We start from the raw sequence: 22,385 nt of genomic DNA, 5'->3' as shown, positions 1-22,385 counted from the left end.
AACCATTTGAAAGCAAGAAAGTAGACAATTTATCATACCAAGCTCTAGGAGCTTGTTTCAATCCATACAAAGCTTTGTTTAATCTATACACATGATCAGGCAGTAAAGCATCAACAAAGCTATCAGGTTGTTCAATATAAACTTCTTCTTTCAATTCACCATTCAGGAAAGTACTCTTAACATCCATTTGAAATAACTTAAAATTTTTAGAGCAAGCAAAAGCAAGTAGCATGCGAATGGATTCTAGTCTAGCAACAGGCGCATATGTCTCATCATAATCAATGCCTTCTTCTTGACTATATCATTTAGCTACAAGCCTAGCTTTATTTCTAGTAATAGTGTCATGCTCATCAAGTTTATTCCTAAACACCCATTTAGTTCCAATAATAGATCTATCATGCGGCCTAGGAACAAGATACCAAACATCATTGCGTTTAAACTCATTCAATTCATCTTGCATAGCAATAATCCAAGAATCATCTAATAAAGCATCATCAATGCACTTAGGTTCAACATGTGAAACAAAAGCAAGATGATTGCAAATATTATTAAGAGAAGAACGAGTGGTTACACCCTTCGAAGGACTTCCAATAATAAGATCTATAGGATGATCTTTGTGAAGCGTCCAATCCTTCGGAAGTGGTGTTTCCTCAACAGAAACATCTATATCATTTAAGCTTGAGGAGGTCATCTCTTCTTCGAGTAATTCTACATCATCGTTAGTATTACGAGGAACTATAGACATAGATTCATCAAATATTACATGCATTGATTCTTCAACAAGTAAAGTGCGTTTATTAAAAATTCTAAAAGCCTTACTTGAGGTAGAATAACCAAGAAAAATACCTTTGTCGGATTTGGCATCAAATTTGCCAAGGTTGTCCTTACCGTTATTATGTATGTAGCATTTGGAACCGAAAGCTCGAAAGTAAGAAATGTTAGGCTTTCTTCCTCTCCATAATTCATATGGAGTTTTCTTGAGAATTGGCCTTATTGATACACGATTAATGATGTAACAAGCAGTGTTCATTGCTTCAACCCAAAAATATTTTGGTAGAGAATGCTCACATATCATGGTCCTCGCAATCTCCACAAGTGTCCTATTTTTCCTCTCAACGACCCCGTTTTGTTGAGGAGTCCTAGGACAAGAAAAATTGTGACCGATGCCTTTCTCTTCACAAAAAATTGTAAAACTCTCATTTTGAAATTCAGTTCCGTGGTCACTACGGATCTGTTTTATAGAAAGATTTTTCTCATTCTCAACCCATTTGACAAAAGTTTTAAAATAATCAAAGGCATCATTTTTGTGGGCTAAAAACAATGTCCACGTGTAACGTGAGAAATCATCCACAATGACAAATGCATAAAGCTTCCCTCCTAGGCTAGCGTTCCTCGAGGGACCACATAGATCTAGGTGAAGAAGTTCAAGGGGCATAGAAGTAGATATAAAATTTTTGCTTTTAAAAGATTCTCTTGTATGTTTGCCAAGTTGACACGCATCACAAACAGAATCTAATTTTAAATTGAGTTTTGGCATACCAACAACTAAATCAAGTTTAAAAAGTTTTTCTATGGTACTAGGACCAACATGACCTAGTCGTCTATGCCAAAGAATGTTGTCATCAACATTCAAGGATACAAGGCTTTTGATATTTGATAAAGATAAATTATTTAAAGAAACCTTGTATACATTTTCACTTCTATATCCTTTGAAATTTATGGATTTGTCAGTCGTGAGTGATATAGTGCAGTGTTGGGGAGTGAATTTGACTTCATAACCTCTATCGCACAATTGACTTATGCTTAGTAGATTATGTTTAAGCAATTTCACTAGGAGTACATCATCAATCAAGCAGGATTTAGAAATACCTATTGAGCCGATTCCTTCGATAACTCCTTTGCTGTTTTCTCCAAAGGTGACAGTTCCTTTCTCCTTTGGTTTGATGGATTGGAGTAGCTCTTTGTTTCCCATCATATGTCTAGAACATCCACTGTCTAGATACCATATGCTAGGGAGAACAGTTTTCCTATTTCCCTGCAAAAATTGGTTTTGGTACCTTTTAGTTTTTTTGGGTCCATAATGTTAGAAAAGAGAGATATAAAATAGACTTCTAAGAGTTCAGTCTCTCATAGCAACATCATCGCCACTTTCTAAGAGTGCTCCCAGTAGTAGGTAGGGCTATGGCCTCTTTAAAAACCTATTTCCTTGGACAGAGCAGCGTTCATCAGGAAGACCAGTCGCAAGTCAAGGCAGTTTAAACCGGTCTATGATGAACTCCCTTATATCATGATCTCATAATGCCAACTGATGAGTTGTTAAGTACTCTTAGGCCTCCATTTCATATAACTCTTTTGATCATATTGAAATCTCAAGGATCTACATTTATATCTAGCATGACCAATTTTACAACAATAAGAGCATGTAGGGGGTGATCTCATTTTTGCTTTAGCAATTAGACTAGTAAAGTCGATTGATTTCTTACCGTACCCTATTTCACCCTTATCAAAACTACATTTCTGCATGCTAAGTAGATTATTCAATTTATTACTACTGACATTGAACTTATTGAAAGATTTTTCTAAGTGGGCTATGTCATCCTTTAATCTTACGTTTTCATGCCCCTTAGTTTCTAATTCATTTTTAAGGTTTTTATTTTCCTTTCTAAGTGACTTAGCCATATCAAACATTTGTTTATATGCATGTAGTAGTTCGTCATAGGAAGGTACCTCATCATCATCGTCGGAGACGATGTCATCACTTTTAGCCATGAGGCAGATTTTTGCTTCCTCCTCGTCATCGTCGCTATCACTCCAAGTGGCTATGAGTGCTTTCTTCTTTCCCTTGTCAACTTTCTTCTTGAGAGGACACTCATTTGCATAGTGGCCTTGTTGTTGACAGTTGTAGCAAGTAACTTCTTTGTCCGTCTTCTTTTTGAAGATGTTTTCTCGCATAAATCTTTTGAATTTTCTTGCAAAGAGTGTCATATCATCATCTTCATCTTCTTTGAATTGGCTAGATAAAGCAATCCCCTTTGCCTTGATATCTTCTTTCTTTATTTCCTTCCTTGTTTACAGTTCCAACTCATGGGTTTTTAGAGTCCCATGAAGTTGATCAAGGTCATAGGAAGCGGTGTCGCCTTTGTTGGATTCTATGATAGCCATCCTCTTGGCATCCCACTCCTTGGGTAAGGCGCGTAGAGCTCTCCTCCACACTTGTTTGGTTGGATATTGTTCCCCGAGTTGGGCTAGCTCATTGATAATTTGAGTAAGCCTTCGGAACATAGTATCTACATCTTCATTTGATTCCATCTCGAATGTTTCATATTTGAGTTGGAGTAGATCGATCTTCGTTTCTTTGACTTGATTAGTTCCTTCATGGCATATCTCCAACTTGTCCCATATCTCTTTAGCGGATGAGCACATTGAGATCCGGTTGTACTCGTTCATATCTCTGGAACAATGAAGAATATTCATGGCTTTAGCATTTTGAGATATAAGTTTCATATCCTCCTTAGAAAAGTCGTCCATTCCCTTAGGAATTTTGACACCATCAACCTCTTTAGTAGGTATGTAGGGACCTTTCACAGTAACCTTCCAAAGGTCATAATCTACGGATTGGATATATAGGGACATTCGGTTTTTCCAGTATCCGTAGTTTATGCCATTGAAAAGAGGAGGACGATTTGTTGATTGTCTTTGAGCATAGTCGCTCGCTAGATTTGCCATAAGAACCTTTTTGAAAATATTTTGAAAAAGGTGGCTTTGATACCACTTGTTAGAACCTAATGGGGGGGATTTAGGTTCTATTGGCAACTTTAGCAATTTAAAGCGATTATTCAAATACGCAAGCGGAAGACTTAAAGCAATTAATAATAAGTGCAGTAAATAAATGCGTAATGTAAATAAAGCAGTAAAAGGGATAAGAGATGTTTATGGAAGTTCGACGATAAATCGTCTACGTCTCCCCTTCTTGGTTAAGATCGATTAACCAAGGATCCACTAGTACTTCGAACGACTTGGTTTTGATGGCTCCAAGGATAGCCTTACAACTTGACACGATCACCGCGTCGATACAACTCAACACTTGGCCTTAAGGGCTCCAAGGATAGCCTCAACAATCACACAATACTTGGTTTCACACTCAAGTGTTTACACCAACGATTTTCACAACCCCGGATACAACTCGATATATGAATATATTTTGAAAGCTCAAAAGGGCTACAAATTGCTTAACAAATAGCTCAAATAATGCTTAAGAGGATTGAGAGACTAGAAGATGTTGGGATGCTTGAAATGGTCTCGGAATGCCTCTATTTATAGTTAAAAATTCGGCATCGATCGGAACTTCCGTTCCCAGCATCGGAGCTTCCGAAATTTGAATTCTGAGTCACGCGGTTGTACAGGATCGGAACTTCCGATCCAACTTTGTAGCTTCCGATCGGAGCATTAAATATGTTGTCGGGCAAAAGTCTTCCGGACAAGATTATCAGGCCGCCGTAGCAGATCGGAACTTTCGATCTATGATCGGTGCTTCCGATCTCGTCACTTCGTAGCTTCCGTTCTGTTTCCGAATAATATAAAATTCCTTGAAAATAGATCGGAGCTTTCGAACCATGATCGGAACGTCCGATCGTCCCTTAGCTTCCGAAGATCCTTCTGTTCCAGATCGGAGGTTCCGAACTACAATCGGAACTTCCGAACTCGTAGTAGTATAAGTCTTTGAAATTTGTTTCTGATCTTGAATAAACTTGTACGAAATTGAGCCTTGAAAATTTTAACTCTTTAATAAGCTCATTGTAAACATTAGTAACATTTTAACCTAGATTTGTTAATCATCAAAACATAAACAAAAGGACCTTGTTAATGCATTAAAAACATTAATCTCACAATCGAGATTTATATGCGTTTAAGGCGTAACATTTATGTTCCTTAATTTTAATTTGAATTTTTATATAAATACTATTTGGATTAGTTTTGTTTTTTATTTTCATTCTCTCACACTTTTTTTAAAAACAATTTTAAGGAGATAAAGGTATTTGGGGAATTTTTAAACAAAATTTTCTCTCTCCAAGGAGTAGAAAATAAGTTTAAATTGATTAGGGAGTGAAAAATAAGTTGAAATTGGGTTTAGAGATTGTTTTTAAATTTACCATTTTTAAAATTGATTGACTTTGACTGGTTTTTAAATTATTTGACTTTGATAGTTGACTGGAATTTTAAAATCATTGATCGCCTCGACCGCCTTGACCGCCTTCTTGCTCATCTCCGCAGTTGGATGGCCTCAAACGGCCTACGAGACCGCCTCAGACTTGGCCGCCTACCGCCTCGACCGTCATTTAGAACACTGATCATTGAAGAGGCAAAGTGAGACTGAAGATAATCTTTCTCAAGAAAAGATAAAAAATTTTAATAACGCCTCATTGTAGGAGATGGAAATCTCAGATCTGAGGCTGAATCTGGAGATTGAGGAGGAAGTTTAATAACATCAGAGGCAAGACAAACAACAAGAAAGGATAAACAAAAGTGGAAAAGGCTAGCAAGGGGTGCATTAGATCTTTTTTCGGAGAACCCAATGGATGAAACAAAAGTGATAATGGTAAAAATGCTTTGGAAGGTTCAAACAGTCCGGAGGAAAGATCGTCCAAAAGATTTCGATCACAGATGGTGCCTGGTAATGATGTAGTAGAGGTATCAATGGAGGCTGCGGAGTAGCCTCGCGAACTCACATGAGTTTCCTAGTGTGGAATGCACGGGGGCTTGGGAACCAACGTGCATTATGTGATCTACAATGTCTTTTATATGCTAAAAACCCAAGTTAATATTCTTATGTGAAACAAAGTTACATAATGCTCAATGTAGGACGTGGCCTAGCCGTTTTAATTTACAAGGACAGTTTGTAGTGGATAGTGATCGATAATGTGGTGGACTTTTGTTAATGTGGAAAGACTCCTATGATGTTGAGATTCAATCGTATTCTCAGGGAAATATCGATTGTATTATAAAAAAAAAAAGGAGAATTGTTGCGTGTTTTTCGCTCGCAAGCGTACGGTGTCAAATTTTAATATAGAAAATGAGTCCAAGTCGATCCCACAGAGAATGAATAAAATGATATTATATTAAATATTTGCAACTAATCAAATCCTAATCCTATGTAGAGCTACGAACAAGAGGTTGAATTTAATAAAACTAAAATTTTTCAAGAAATAAAATTAACTAATGATGAATTCGCAAGACGAAAATTCAATTGGAGATGAATTCTAGAGGTTTGACTTCACTTGACTATCCACCACAGTTTACTTCTTGTGATTATTTAATTACAAATTCTTCTAGTTCATTAGTCAAGAATCCATATTATTTTCTACTTCTTTTCCCAAGTGTTGAGCAGAAATTCGTATCTAATAGCAAACTCAATATTTATATTCAAGTTCAACTATTAAATCCGGTAAACAGTTCAGTGATTCTTCGAACGACTTCTATGGAGTTATATGTCTCTCGAACAATATAAACACCAAAGATGTATTTTCCTATGTCGTATTCAAAATCCTCTCTCTCGAGTGATAGATTCCAAATAATATATCAATCAATATATGACCAGTAAATTGAAAGCATTAAAATCAGGAAAACGCAAATAAACTGTGCGAAGAATTCAAATATATAAATCAAAATATCCAAATCATGGTTTCCAGTCAAGATCCGTCTACCTCTAGGCTAAGAAATTAGTTCATGATAAACTTAAAGATCAAATAAAACATGTTTTTCAAACACTCCATCAACTTAGAAAAATAGAGTTCAAAGAGAAACTAGAACAAAGTTAGAATAAGCTTCTCCATCGCCGGATGCCACCGTCTTCCTCCTTCGTACCAAATCTTTATCTCTTGTGCACTCCAAAAACTTCAGCAGTCGTCCTTGCTCTCAGAATGGATGCAAACCCTCGTAAATCTTTTAATTTATACCCCGAATTCCTTTTTAAACCTCGAGAGAAAATTTCCAAAAATTAGACTAACAGGGCGCAGGTGCGCTGCGATAATAAAGTGACAGTGCGGGTGCGCTGGTGGCATGGCGCAGGGGCGCTATACGGAAGAAAAATTTTCTCGGAAATAGTAAGCTGAAAGGCGCGGGTGCACCTGCTTGAGCGCGGGTGCGCCGGGTAAAATCCTTTTTTTCTTTGTTTAACTTCCTTATTCCAACATTTTCACATCATTTTCTCACCAAAAATTGATTGTCACCTAGATTCCTGCAACTACACAAACAACAAGAAAAATGCATAATATCGCTCGATACATAACAAAATCCAAGCTAATTCACATAAAATATAAGTGCAAAAATTGCACTTATCAAATTTTCTCAAACTTAAACTTTTGCTAGTCCCGGGCAAAACAAAACAATTAAACAAATAAGCAACTAGACAACACACAAGAAAACAATAAAATTTTAATAAACCAACCGGTCTCAGATGTTCAAAAATTAATCCACGTGTAGCTAATTTTCTCAAGAGTTCTCATGAATGTGTGATTAGCCAATTCTGTCTACCCACCTAACTTTCGATCAAGTCATCTGCTTGGTTAAATTCTAGTTCGTACTTAAGCTTGCGTGAATTTTCTTGTAATATCCCACATTCTCTTTACTCTTGATTTTCCCAAATATGTAACCAATTGAAAACTAAGTTCTGACACAGCAAGATTTTAGTGGCAGAAACTCATAATTAATTAACATGGTTGCAATTTCTGGACAATAGGGAGATCAAAGTTCTCCTGGTATTATTCCATTAGCTGTGAAACATGCTCTTTCAATATTGTTAAAAATAGAGTAGTGATAACATTTCTATTCTTACACATGGTTGAGCATCCATTGAACTTGTTTCTATTTCTTCAACAAAATTATGACAGGACCAAAACCAAAGAGGAACTATGTATAATTCGAGTCCTTTACAAGCTGCTAAATCAGCTGGCATGAGGTAACTTAGCATTTTTCACTCACTTTTGGTTATATTTATATCTTTTAAAAGTTTTTATTTCATTGAATTGTTAATTGATGTAGTTATGGTTCATTGTATTTTGGATATAGGAATGTATGTCAAGCTATAATATAAAAGTAGGCCTCGGAGTAGAAGCTAATGTAGCTTCTTGGTGAAGTAGGTTTTAGGTGAAGATTGATTTTCTACATAATTTCAGATTCTTATTTTTATGGTTTTTGTTGTATTTAATTTATCATGTATACTTCAGATTTTTATGTTTATGCCGATCATTTGGTTGGTCTCTTATGAAATTTTTTAGAATGTCGTAAATATTATTTTGTCACATTAGAAAATTGTATATTAAATTTATTTCAAATTTTTATTTTGAATGATTTATAATATTTTATTTAATTTTAAAATTTTTTTGTTTTTTATTTGAAAAAACAACATTTTTTACCTGTTGTCATAGGGGTTTAAAATTATTGTAGAAGACGTTGTTAAAAATTAAGCTCAAAGACAACAGGTTTTAAATGTTGTCTTTGAGAGAAAAGACCACAGTTTTACACTGTTGTAAAATTGTTGTCTTTTCTCTCAAAGAAAAAATTTAAAAATTGTTGTCTTTAAACTTGACTTTTAACAACACGGCCTTCTACAACAGTTTTAAACCTCTTACGACAACATGTAAAAAAAATGTAGTCTTTAGGAGTTTTTCTTGTAGTGTTAAGATGTTATAAAGAACATTGCTTGGAATTCGCTTGTTTTTCCTCAAGACTTAAAATTTCGAGGACGAAATTTCTTAAGTGAGGGAGAATGTATTGACCCATATCCAATATAAGGTAATTAAGGGAAGATAATCACAATTAAGAAAATGTGAGATTGGACGCAACGTTCCGAGATCGGACGATCAGATCAGTGTTCGGATGCTCTGATCGTGACGACGGGCATGAACTCGGCAAGGTGATGTCATTGCTTACGACTGATGGGACATCGGACGCTCCGATGTGTGATCGGACGCTTCGATCGGGAACGGACGCTCTGAACGTGCGATCGAACGCTTCGATCGTCGCCTATAAATAGAAGGTCCGATGCCTCATTTCACTCGCACATTCACCCTTCTCTCTCTCGTTTCCTAGGCCTTCTAGCTTAGATCTAAGAAATTCTAGGCGTCCTATTGAGAATCCAAAAGTAGCGGAGCGATCCATGCATCATAGCGGAGCTGTGGCCTAGTTTTGAGACAAGCAACAACAAAGGGCTGACAACGGACGCATGTATAGCTTTGGTTTCCTAAAAAAATTTAAGAGTATGCAATAGCTTAGTTAAGACTTTTAGAACTTAAATAATGATGCATGAGTATTTGCATTGTAGTCGCAGTAGAGCAGACTTGTAGACGTGGGATCTAGATCAGTGTGCTAGGTTTGACACGCAGTTTTAGAGGTACGTAAATACTGATCGAGATAGTCGACATGATATATATGCTTATATGTTGCATTCGTATGTGCTATATGTTTCCATGATTTGTTGATTTAGCACATGCATGTTTTATACTGAACTGCATCTCGAGAGATGTGATTCATTGACATTTTTCATAGGGAGCTTGTAACTCTGTCATGGACTCGAGTCAGGTATTGTCAGTTTCCATGGGAGCCTTGTGTCCTGTTTTGGATTCGAGTCAGGTTTTGGGGAGGCTCAGCCCCTGGTTTTGTTATCACTAGGAGCGACCACGACGGTGAGATTGACGCTATAGTGGTAGGGTGAATATGCGAGTACCCCCACGGAGTCGCTCTCTGGCAAGGTGCAGTATATTCAGTGGCGCCCTGAGCATACTGTTTTACCCAGGATTTTAAAGTCATTTATGTGTTGCATATTTGTTTATATATCATTGCTTTCGTATTGAGCGTTGTCGCTCACGCCTCTGTGTTTGGTATTCTTGGGATACCTTGTGGTGGAGCAGGTTTGAGGCTAGACGGTCCCGGAGGTTCGCACCAAGAGTGAGGCCGGTGCCGGTGGCATGACAGCAAGGATTTAGTGGTAGGGTTGTGACCCTAAGAACTTTCGGTTTGCTTGTATAAGTATTATACACTTGTGTTTATCGTCGGTTGTATTCTGCCGATCTAATTTGTTGTATTTTGAGTTATCCGCTATTTACGCTTTTTATATTATTGCATGCGCCTTATTACTTTGATTAGGTAATAGATCCGAGTAGGGTCGCTACAACCACCCTCTACACACACATCTGATCCCAAAAACACTCAAGATAAAAAAAAAAACTTAAGCACGGGCTTCAAGTTTACATTTAATCAAATTTCAAGAATCATATTTGTGCAAAGTCTTGAGTTGTAATTCTTTGTAAATTTTACATCAGTTGTGTATTTAATAGATCAGTCGTTATTAGGAGTTTCAGTTGAAGCATAGTGATAAGTCCTAAACTGAATCAAAGTCTTATAAGTCATTGTAATTCTCAAAGTCTTCTGGTGAAAACCTTTCATAGAGTGGAAGAAGGGGTGATGCATGGGTATTTAAGTATATTCAAACATCCATAAACATATTTTGTTCATTTAATTTCAGTCGACCTTATTTTCAAGTCATCTTATTCAGTTGTTCAATCTATCAGTCGACATATTTTCGCAAAAAATATTTTTGGTCAACTAACATCGACAGTCAAAAAAGAATAGTGGTTCAGTTGACATTTCAACTGAACTAATTTTTGAATAAAAAAAGTTTAAAGTGTGTATTCACCCCTCCTACACACATTCCTGATCCTAATACTATCTCTCCCTCTCCGCTACACCACCGCCACTACCTTGCTTCCACCTCTCCCACTCATATCACCACTTCCACCTCACGCATTCCGTCCCACCAGATATGCGCCCAACCCTCGAGACAGCCGCGTGGTCGGCTACAGCGAGCAGGAGCCCCGGTGTGAAGCCAGCTCCTCGCAGGCATGGGGTCTCAGGTCGCGAGCACCACCCAGATCCAACTTCACCATCTCGCAGCAACCCGTGCAAGCCCAACCCCTGCGCAGCCCAGCTTCGTGCATCAAACAGTCGTTGCCAAAGGACCCAACCTTAACCCGAGTTCCAATTTCTAAGTATGGACATAGTATGTAAATATATACACGTACATACATGTGTGTGTGCATATATATATATATATATATATATATATATTTGTAAAAAATAAAAAAAATAGCATGGCATTAAAAAAGATGAAATCCAAAAAAATTAAAAATTAACAAATCTCTATTCTCTACCGTCTCTAGCTAGCTGCAATCGCTCGAGAGTGGGGAGCTTACGATGGATATGAGCTTAATTTTAATAAACTAAGTGCTTTTCAAAATGAAGGGTGAAGCCCATATAAGACCCTAGCCTATTAAAAAGAAAAAAAAAAGACATACATGTTTCAAGCCCATCAAGGGTTCTATAAATATGTAAGTTTTTTCTCATTTGGAAGGGTAAGCTCTTTGCTCTCAAAACTTTTCCTTATTCCTTTGCGTAGCGCTGACTTGAACGTCAGAACGTTTGTAGGCATACGGCCGAAAGTCCCGCATTCCTATGAATTTCTTAACTCTGATAACTACTTTATTTGGCAACATCAATATGCATTTCAAACTTTTAAATGATAATTATATTATATTAAAATTGTTGATAAAGTGTTTGATATTTATTTTATGTGGTGGTTAAAAAAGGCCAAAAGTAGCACCATTTAAAGCCAATAATTAATATTAAATACCTGACAAAATATCATACTGAACCACCTTCATGTAGCCAAAAATGAAAGTTGTTGCATAGTGGTTCAGTCGACATATTATAATATAATATGCAACCACCTTCATATTCTTTCCAGCATCTAGCTATAAACTACTTGACAAACTGTGTCTGAACCTTATCTTCCCCAAATATTATTATTCTGATGCTAAAGCAGTTCCCTGCAGGATGGGTTCCCCTTCCCCATCAATATCTCTCAAAATACCCAACTCATGTCACGCCAATTACTACTAAAAATGCATCAAAAGTCGGAGCCCGACCGGTTTTCGGAACCCGATGCGGCGCCAGAAGGAGAGCAATCTATGATGGACAAGACTACCAGCACAACCTTAATATTGAAATAGCAATGCTGGAGTCCTACACCCAATCGGTTCAAAATGAAGTTCTCTTCGTGACGGCTTTTGTGGATGAAACTGAACTCCAACTTCTCATTTTCAAGGTACCATCTTATTCGACCCAACCCATGATGCCAGCAATTTTATACTAGCTAGGAGCAAACAACTTATCCATTTTCACACAATTTGGCCACGAGTTTTATGTGGATATTTTTATATTTGAAAATGCGCGCTTGTTCTATTGTTGAAGTTTTCAGGTGTATACAATTCAAGATTAATCTCAAATGAGTCAGCTTGCTAGTTATAACATTGCTATTTTCTGCATATGGAATTGATGTCATGTAAATGTAACAGTTGGTTTCATTTAGTTCAAAATGTTGACTTTAGATTTCGTTTAATTATAAATTAAATTGCATGGCTGCAGGGGTTTTCTTCATGCCTGAGTGCTGAAACTCCTTCAGATCCTTCAACAAGTGTTGTTCCTGCTACGGCAGTGATCAAAAGCATAGACCGAATACGAGGGCCTTTTGATCCTTCCGACATTCACTACATCGAGAAAGGACTCACATTCGACCAATTCAAGACCCGCCTCCGCTAGCTAGCTAGCCATATCTGTCTGAATTATATAATTTCTGTATGTTGCTGCAACCGATCATTTGTTGCTTGTTTAGATCAGCTAAATGTGGAAGAAAGTATTTAACCATTTCACTAAAATAAATTAATTTGTATTTGATTAGTGATAATACCCTTTCCGATACTATTTTATACAAATAAAGTTACCAAATTTATTTATTGAATCAAAAGGAACAAAATAATCGTTGTACACCAAGCTCAGATAGAGGCCCATACTGTTTCAAATCACTCATACTCTAGTCTAAAATAAAAAAAATTAATCCATGTCCCTGCTGGGTATGGAAGATGTATGAAACTTCAACTCTGAGAGTTTCAAGGGCAGAAAAGGGAGTATTTTTCGGCGAATTTAGTCCTTCGAACAAGTCACTCTTGAGAGCAAAAGTTGCTAATGAAAGTTTTGGGCTTCTACAGACTACAGATTCGATCGTGCCACACAGACAGACAGAGACTTCAGAATATTATGCATTTCACATAAGTTTTAGAAATCATGTATCTGTTGATCATGTTGATCATGAGGTTCTCTCTGCACAAGATTATACGCATCTGCATTATATGATATCTAGCCGAAGGTGGCGGGCAATTCTTGCGAATCACTTAGCACAGGGGAATTCTGTCCCTTGCTTAATATTTGAGCTTGGAAAACAACCAACAAAGTCTTGGTAGAGATTTGTAAATCAAATATTTTGTATAGGAAAAAATTATCAAATGATTGTGGATGATGTAAACAAGTAATGTCATTAGAGGGAAGCACAAATGAAGAACAGTGTGCCATTATATATAAATAATACTTAAAGGTTAGGTTGGAGACGGTGTCAATCATTCCACACGGGAATGATACCTTGAGCAGCCAAACGTTTCTCGACCCAGAATACAACGTGCTTTGCAGTTGGTTTCTTTTCATCTACCAGAAACGGTTCCACCGTGCTCACCCCGTTCCCATACGAGGATATTGAGAAACCTTTGGGCCCTGCAGTATATTGGTTGGAATAAATCAAGCATCAGAATTTTAAGTTCTGTCCAGAAAATACAGTGAGGCACCTTCCTTTACTACCCAGACTCCTAGGTTCTATATATGTTAAAGATCATAAAACTATCATGGTTTTATGTCCTAAAGGCTCGAGCTTGACACGTACAGGGGAATATAGGCTCAAAAATAAAATCTGAGAATGTACACAGGGTCAATTTAATGCAATTTCAAAATGATTTTCTTCTGCCAGGTTTTGAGATTGTGGCCTTCTAATTTTAATATTACTCTAGAAATCACTTATCCCCAATACTTAGCTCACAAGAGAAGTGCCAACAGTGATATATATTTGAACAAAATTAACATATTTGGGGTCTGCATTTTCACACCAACTGATTTGTTTTCACTCATGGATCTCTCTGAGTATTAAAATATTCTTTAATCTCCGGAGATTACCATTGATAGTTCCATCAGGGAAGAATGCCCAAAATGAGTAAGGATTGCCCTTCTTCGAAAAAGAACCTTCCAACTGCCATAAAATCATTCAACAAACAGTAGAAATCAGCAGAAAACATAACCCCTTCATTAATATAATTTGTGTTACTTTGGTCTTATAGTCCCCTCTCTGTCTTTTATTTTTGTCCCTTCTGAATGGCATAAAGATCATAGTATAACTGTGAAGGCAAGGATTTCGACGTATCCATTGATTTCACTTAAAGTCGTGGTAGTGCGTGTGCATTATCCCATCATAATCTAAATAATTAGGTTATCAATATAAGATGTTCATGAAAAGAGACCGAAGTTTAGAGACCTCGAAAGCTCATATTTGGACTTGATAGAATACTTGTTTGACAGAAGCATGTGGTTTATAAATATTTGCGCAATACATGCATTATATTCCTTTCCTCATTAGATCAATGCTGTGGAATCGATTAATATGTCGAGGCTAACCTTATTATCATCGAAAGATAGGTCGAGTTGGGTAATATCTTGTTGAGCTTCAAGAGTTTTTTTGAGTGAAGGAATTACATCCTCCTCCATCAACTCTGGCAGAGACTTCGCCGGAGCTTTTGCTGCAGCTTTCGGCTTCTCGGCTACTGCTTTGCCATCTGTTGTGTCTGTAGTTGGCTTCTTCACCTCTTTTATCTCCTTTGTCTCAGCAGCAGCAGCTGCAGCAACTGATTTTACAATCATCCATGGCTACTTATATTCAGTGTTAGCATCCCAAATATATTAATTTTGGGAATCTTTTATCTTGGTTCACTAATCATCTTGAGAAAAAATCATGACAGTGTCTCTGTCCAAAATTCGATTTAATATTCCAATGAAAGAATAATGTATAAATTTCTTGTGCTGTGTTACTAGTAATACACACACACACATATATATATATATGGAAGGTCAAAAAATATATGACCAACTGTACTCCCTTAGTTCTGGATAGACTCCATTTCCCAGTTGGAAGCACAAAAGAACAACTTAATGTATGAAATCATCATAAAGAGCAAAACTGACTCACAACCACTATTGATATGGAAAATGAAGAAAAAAATATTAACCAAGATCGTTTTCTTTTTTGTTTTTTTTTTTTACCTTTTTTTCCCCTGTAATTCGGTGTCCCTGCCAAAATGAAAAATAGAATATAAAAGCCATGATCAGGTATTATTACCTGTGGATGTAGATGATTCTTGTTGAACTGCTAAACATGATAAGTTTCTCCGTTTATTACTGACTCCATTACATACCTGCATATAAATATATATATCAAAACTATCCTTTACTTTGTTGTAAAATATTGATCGCTCCCACCTCCAAGAATTTGTGCAAAACATGTAGAGACTCATACAATATTTCAATGATCTTGAGATCTACCATCAGTATCTGTACTAAAATTTATCTTTGAGTAAATATATATACCAGAGACAAAGTGGATAATGTTGTTCTGGCTTTGTGGCAATAAGAAGAAGAAGGAGAAGAAGAAGAAGAGGAAGATGGGCAGCTCCAAACAGCTATGGACCTTCCGGCCATAGTCGCCATTCTAAATGTAAAACAAGCTTCTAAAGAAGATACACATAGAGGAAGAAGAATATTTAGCTTAGTTGCATGCTTGCCACTGATTTTGAATATTTTACTTTATATTAATTTCATTGGCCTATATGTTCTTCTTTCTTTCTTCTTCTATTTGTTGAGCTTTAATCGATAAGCGAACTTGGGGCCTAAAAATGGCCACGTGAATGTTGCTTGTTACATGGGCCGGGTTGCCCCATATCACCCAGCCCGAACCCAAGGCCCTCTGACTCGGTTCCTGTGACTGGGCTGAAGGCTGATCCAACCCACTCGTTATACTTGTACTTGCATTAAAAGGAGAATTTAATTAAGAAAAAATTGTTTTTTTTGGTCTTGTATGTTTAATTAAGAAAAAATTGTAAAATTATCAAAAATCAAAACATACGGGATTAAATTGAAATCTGCAACCATAATGGACCAAAATTACAAAGTAATAAAGTATAACCGGACCAAAATTACAGATTTTATTTTAATTTAACATATAATTGTTGAGTATTGATGAATTTAGAAAAGGGGGTCAAGAGTTGGAGCAATGTACAACGATTCTTGGAATGTTGCGGGCATTCTTGTTGGTGTTAAGATTATAACTATTATCCATTTTTTGGTAAGTTTCGTGTAGAGAGATGCCACTGATTTGTGTAAAGTCAATGTTACAATATCCCACATTGAAATACAAAACTAATAAAGAGTTGGTTATAAACCCTTGAAGCAAGCTCATCCAATAGGCATACTTTTTGGGATGGACACCTCATGGGTTTATAACCTAACATTTGGTGCTCTCCTTGAGAGTCGGCCGTAGCGGAAGGGGCGACCTAGGAAAGAGCTACCACCAAAAAGAAAGGTGAGTGAAAGCCGTCTAGAGTGGGCCACCGTGCGGAAGGGGCGACCTAGGAAAGTGCTATCACCAAAAAGAAATGTGAGTGAAAGCCGTCTAGAGTGGGCTGCCGTGCGGAAGGGGCGACCTATGAAAAGGGTTACCACCAAAAAGAAAGGTGAGTGAAAGTCGTTTAGAGTAGGCTGCCGCGGACGTCGGTTTTTTTAGGGCTTGGCAATGTTACAATATCACACATTGAAATACTAAACTAATAAAGAGTTGATTATAAACCCTTGAGGCAACCCCACACAATAGGCTAGCCTTTTGGGATGGACACCTCATGGGTTTATAACCTAAAAGCCAAAGTAGTCGTGGTATTTATATCATTCGTGGGTGTGATTCCGCGACCTAATTACCAGTGTTCTAAAAGGCGGCGCGTAGGCGGTGGGCAACATTTCTTGCTAGGCTATGCCTCTAGGCGTCGTCCGCCTAATCATCCGTCTAATCTCCCACTTAGGGTTGGGCGTCGCCTAGGCTGGCAAAAATCCGCCTAGACGGTTATTATTTTTCATTAAAAAATTTAAAAATAAAAAACTAAAAAAAAACGCGACGTAAGAAACAAACACAGAAGAAACGAAGAAGCGCAGGAAAAAAAAGTCAAGCAAAAGATTAAATCTCATATTAAGACTTGGTATCTATTAATATATATGTTGTTATTATTATTATTATTAAACTTTTATAAGAGTTTCGTAAAAAAACTAAATTTCATAAGACATAAAAATTATATTTTATCATAAAACTAATGTATGGAATTTATTATTTAAGCTTCAGAAAAAACCGCCGAAAAAACCGCCTACGCCGCCTAGGCGCTAGGCGGTGAATCGCCGTCCGCCTATCGCCTAGCGCTTTTTAGAACATTGTTAATTACTGACTTGACTGAACATCTACGTGCTGACATTTAATTAGTAGCGTTGGCACATCACTCGGAAAATTTAATTTAATTGTCTTTATTAATTTACTACGCAGTAACGTACACAACACATTAACTAGTATTCCGATGCACACGTTGTGTTCTTGTAAAGTTTTTTTTTTAATTAATTTTATTTATATTAAAATAGGAGTAATTTCATAATTATAAAAAAAAAATTAGGGGTCATACAGCAATAAAAATTGGTATGGGTCAAATGATAAATATCAAAACAAATGAGGGTGATTTTGCAATTAAGAAAATGACCATAACAATCCATTTTTGTCTCTATTACGCCCTTAATATATAGTATACATAGATAGACATACACATTCCAATGGTTATAGGTGAAATTTTCAATCAAAATTTCCAAAACATCATACTGGTAGATAACTGAAGCAACAATGGGTAGAACGGCTCAACTGTAAATTATAAAGAGTACAGACCTCCAGCCAAACTTTGAATTTTGATGAACATTGTTACTCTGTCAAACCAGTAGCCAAGAGTTCCTCTGAGGACTAACCTGTCTACAAAAGCAGGATTGCAGATGGAAGATATAACTTGAGCTCTCAAATATATTCATGTTCACTAAATGGCCATTTCAGAAGATGGAGCTGAAGCGTTTGTGTGAAAGATTTTCCACATATCTGGCAGGCTTTCATTAGTTATTCACTCAGATCATTACATGATCAATCTTCTCATCTTCTTTTTAAATTTTACAGGCATTGAATATGATCCATTCTGTGTCATGGGCCCAACAACACAGCAACACAAATAAAAGAGCTCGAGCGCAACCTAGCCGCGGACATCACGTACAACAGATTTATGCACAGAAAAATTCACGCACTAAAACAAAATAAACATAAGAAAATAGCTAACAAGAAAATTCTATTGGAGTCCTAGTAATTGAATGACTAAGCTTTCGATCCCAAGATTTTGAATTTCCCATGCATAAATCTCTTGTAGGTGATGTCCAGCGGCTGGGTTGGGTTTGAGCTCTTTTGTTCCTGTTGGACTGTTGGGCCCATGGCACTCTGCTTGAATTTCTCAATCATCGTGTAAACCTGCACGGGAAAAATCAATGCCTCCTCATTATCTAGTATGATGAATGAGATCCATCTACCATCTCAATACAGCAAGTAGATTGACAAGTTCATCAAACTTCATCTCCAACAAATAACAATACTATTAGGCATGTACGAAAGTTGTCAAGCTGGAAGAAAGATGGAGCAATTCTAGGTTAATTATGATACTATAGTTTTCAAGGCACCAATTTTTGTTCTTCAAAAGAGAAACTTCGAAAATATGAACTACATATAGCCAACAGATTGGATATTCAAAACATGTACAATTCTTTCAGAAGACCAGTTATGATTGGCATTGGTTGGCAAAAAAAAGCAAGGCATAAGCTAAATACTGATGTATATGGTGGAGGCAATTCATTGGAAATAGGTGAGGAGTTTTCAAGCCCCAAGGAGCTTTAAAGTTATATTGATAAAATAATTGACAGATCAATTTTATGTCCGGCAATTAATCATCTGTTAAATGATGCCGAAACATGTTAGATGCACATAGGCAAAACTTTAGGGACCAGTGTATACAAAAGCATTTAAGCATTTGACTTAAAAAAAAGTCCTTCATTAAGCAGGGATGTTCCGAGTGTCCTTTTTAACATAAAGTAGGATCAGTATTGTGCTCGGATAGAATAAAGAAAAATTTATCTTAGTTTTTAGAACTGTAGCAGAAAACCAAAAGCCACAGTTTTGGCTTCTGACTTTCAAAGGGATTTTTCAAAGCCCATCCAAACATCCTTCTATCTAACAAAAGCCCTTTTTCAAAAAGGCAAGCTCTTTTTTTCAAAATCTTTTTGTTCCCAAACACACTCTAGATCTATGCCGCTGAGTTAACTGTCAGATAAGTAACAACTGTTCATCATGTAAGTTCACATATCTAAAAATTTGGCATTAAACAAGCATTACCTTCCTGACGCCAGAGGTCAACCCTGAAGTTGAAAAAACCTTATTATCAACATACTTCCATGTCATTGCTTCACTGTCTTGCTTTTTTAGGGAGATCTTCCCACCTTCAAGCAAAGCAAGATTAAGTCATGCCAATTTAGATAAGAAAATTGTGGGGGAGTCGAGGAAGGGGCACACACACAAGGAGAGAGACTAATGAATAAACCTATTCACCTTTAAGGCGCAAAATCAACAACTCTACATACATCTTGAGACGAATGTGTGTAAAGACATGAACAAATACACCCACTTCTTCCCTTAAAACTATTTGGTAGGACTTTGCCATGTCTAAACCGAATGTTCGCTTCAAAAAACTATCAATCTTCTTTCTTCTCGAGGCCAAGTCAACTTCTCCCTCTAATAAAACAGATGGGAACTCCCAGAGTCCAGCAAGTAATCCCTTGTCTGGTCTCTTAACAAGAAGATATTTGCTATTAGATTCAGATCCTTCCTCCTCGACTATCTCCACAACACTAACAGCAGAGAAATCATGCCTTTGTTTCGCCTTGACAACCTTCATCGGATAGTCAGTGACTTGAACTGACTTGTGATTTGTGGAGAGAGAAAGTGCCTGACAGTTGAGTGATAAAGCACATGTGGAACAGCTGGGACCTGACGGATTGCATACTGTAGCACCAAGTTCCATGATTGCCTGGTTGAAGTCTCCAGGCCTGGAAGGATCAACTAACTGTCTCGCTAGTTTCCTGAGCAATGCATCACAAAAAGAATAAGCAGAGTAAAATAAAATATAACTTGAAAAAGGATATTTATAATTATGTCTTTCAGAGTAGAGGTGCTGAAGCTGGAATTCCTATAGTAAACAAGCAAACACCACACACGCATACCAAAAAAAGGTTAAGATGTGATTGTAAACATGTCTATAAGCATTTTTTAGTAGTTAGTCAACTGCTTTTTTAAAAATACCACTTTGAAATCCATCACCGATCTCAAATCCAAATTCATCAACGCTCAATGTAGTCCAAGAAAAACATCTATATTCAGGTTAAAAATACACAATTGTGCCTGTAAAAGAAAAAGACGTGGTTGCGCTTGGTGGCAGTGTGCAATTTGTGCATGCATGAGTAAGGATCATCAGAGTGTTAGCTTGTCCGAGTGTCGATGTGGATCATAGATATAATTATAAAATTTACCATATAATCTTGACTGTTGTCGAGTCCTTTGGGTTGGAAGATATAGCTTTCAACCTAGAAAGCACTCTGACTACATTTCCATCGACTACTGGCACTGCCTAAATAGTGCACATTCGATATTATTTTAAGGAAGAAAGCGGGTATGGAACAGGAATGAGGGGAATATGTCCTGCATAACCTCCTTAAATGCAATGGAAGAAATTGCTCCAGCGGTGTATTTTCCTATTCCTTTGATCTTCTGAAGAGAAGAGGCCGTTTTTGGGAACTCACTTCCACCATCAACAATTGTTTTTGCTCCCTACAAGGTGATAATAACAAGGGAAATAAACCAACAAAAGTGAATATTTGCATGCTCGTAAACCGATCAAAATCAAATCTTAAAACAAGAAAGTTTTCATTCCCATACCCTTGAAAAGCAGAAAGAAAATTAAATAAGTCTATCAAATTTACATTCATTAAACTTGGATTGCACTGTCTTTCCATCAAATAGACCAAAATACAAGTGCCATTTTATTCTTATGGAATATTTTTTATATTGAATTAAAGATAAGTGATTTTCTTGATGATTGAATTGGAAGCAAAACATTTCCACTTGGAAAAAAAAAAGATCTACATTATCGAGATGACTTGCTCACAAAAACTCGTTCAGTGTACAAAATGATGGAAGACCAGTTAAGAATGCTGCAACTATATTTTATTATTAAAAACATGAAACTAGTTAGCTATCTTCAATAGAAGTAGTGAAGTACAAAAATAACTTCAAATCACCTAAATGGAAAAACAGCTGGAAGTTGGTTGTGACACCTATCTCCACAATTTAAGTCTCCCCAGGTTTTATTATTATTATTTTTTATGAAAAACCTGCTGGAAATTAATGAATGAGAACCTAAATTCGTTTTGTTTTTGGACCAATTATATGTATCTTTATCATCATCACTTGCAGACAGTGTAGGCCAAACGTTATATAGAAAAAGCTAAAAGTACTAATCACCCAAAAATATTATCTCAAAGCCATTTGCAGGCTTGTGCAACAGTGCAGACACTAACCTCAAGCAAAAACCGGGCACGTCTATAGTACCCCAAGCCTGCCCACATCTCGTTCACCTCCTACTCACATATCATTGGCAAAAGATCACAAATAAGCATTTCAATAAGAAATAAATCAAATACGAAACAAATAGCTAATGTCCATACGTAAGCATAAACGGCAGACCTCAAGCGTAGCCTGTGCAAGATGATGAATGCTGGGCCACTTCTCCATCCACCGATTGAAGTAATCAATGACCGTTTGAACCCTAGTTTGCTGAAGCATCACCTCAGATACCCACACCGCGTAAGCTCTCGTCTCCTTCTCTTTAGTGCTAACATTATCGTCCCCGTCGCTGATTCTTCTCCAGGGTAGATCTCTCTGGTTTTCGTCGTACCATTCTAGTAAGAAAGCCCTAATTTTATCAACTTCAACTGCGCTGAAGTTGATGTCCTCTATGTCGGTTATGTATGCTGCGGCTTTATAAGTTGGCTCGGCTGGCCTGCATCTCTTCATCGCGAATACGGAGGCTTCCGCCGGAGGCGGCGCCGGCGGGCGGGTTTGCCGTACGCGGGGACTGAACACCTTTGGTGGAGAGAGTATTTTTGCCGCGAAGATGTGTGGTTTGAAGTGCAATTGGGTAATTGATTGCATCGTTCAACATTTTCTGGAGATCGTGGTTTGGCTACGC

At 37.1% G+C, this 22,385-nt stretch overlaps 3 protein-coding genes across 4 annotated transcripts; 1 reads left to right on the top strand and 2 right to left on the bottom strand.

The window, feature by feature from the left end:
* The first annotated feature begins 11,736 nt into the window (after positions 1 to 11,736).
* On the top strand, positions 11,737 to 12,806 carry LOC140893423 (uncharacterized). The gene is made up of 2 exons (XM_073302492.1): positions 11,737 to 12,157; positions 12,478 to 12,806. The coding sequence occupies exons 1-2, from the start codon at positions 11,864 to 11,866 to the stop codon at positions 12,649 to 12,651; spliced, it is 468 nt and encodes a 155-aa protein (XP_073158593.1). The 5' UTR covers positions 11,737 to 11,863; the 3' UTR covers positions 12,652 to 12,806.
* Positions 12,807 to 13,251: 445 nt separating this feature from the next.
* Positions 13,252 to 15,781, bottom strand: LOC140892351 (uncharacterized). 2 transcript variants are annotated; one of them, XM_073301204.1, is made up of 5 exons: positions 15,568 to 15,781; positions 15,320 to 15,395; positions 14,602 to 14,819; positions 14,107 to 14,179; positions 13,252 to 13,653 (listed from the first exon to the last, which is right to left on the bottom strand). In XM_073301204.1, the coding sequence occupies exons 1-5, from the start codon at positions 15,685 to 15,687 to the stop codon at positions 13,499 to 13,501; spliced, it is 642 nt and encodes a 213-aa protein (XP_073157305.1). In that variant the 5' UTR covers positions 15,688 to 15,781; the 3' UTR covers positions 13,252 to 13,498. The 2 variants fall into 2 exon arrangements, with proteins under 2 accessions (XP_073157305.1, XP_073157304.1); XM_073301203.1 differs by having other exon boundaries at positions 13,255 to 13,653; positions 14,602 to 14,828.
* Positions 15,782 to 17,903: 2,122 nt separating this feature from the next.
* Positions 17,904 to 22,385, bottom strand: LOC140890795 (adenine DNA glycosylase). Its single transcript, XM_073298851.1, has 7 exons — positions 21,881 to 22,385; positions 21,715 to 21,774; positions 20,846 to 20,965; positions 20,668 to 20,765; positions 19,691 to 20,220; positions 19,478 to 19,581; positions 17,904 to 18,562 (listed from the first exon to the last, which is right to left on the bottom strand). Exons 1-7 carry the CDS (start codon positions 22,346 to 22,348, stop codon positions 18,413 to 18,415), a joined length of 1,530 nt encoding a protein of 509 aa, XP_073154952.1. The 5' UTR covers positions 22,349 to 22,385; the 3' UTR covers positions 17,904 to 18,412.

This window comes from Henckelia pumila, chromosome 3 (genome assembly GCF_033568475.1).
Source record: "Henckelia pumila isolate YLH828 chromosome 3, ASM3356847v2, whole genome shotgun sequence".
In the NCBI taxonomy this organism is placed as follows: domain Eukaryota; kingdom Viridiplantae; phylum Streptophyta; class Magnoliopsida; order Lamiales; family Gesneriaceae; genus Henckelia; species Henckelia pumila.
Note: the sequence above shows the minus strand (reverse complement) of the source record. Positions and strands in the feature narration are given on the sequence as shown.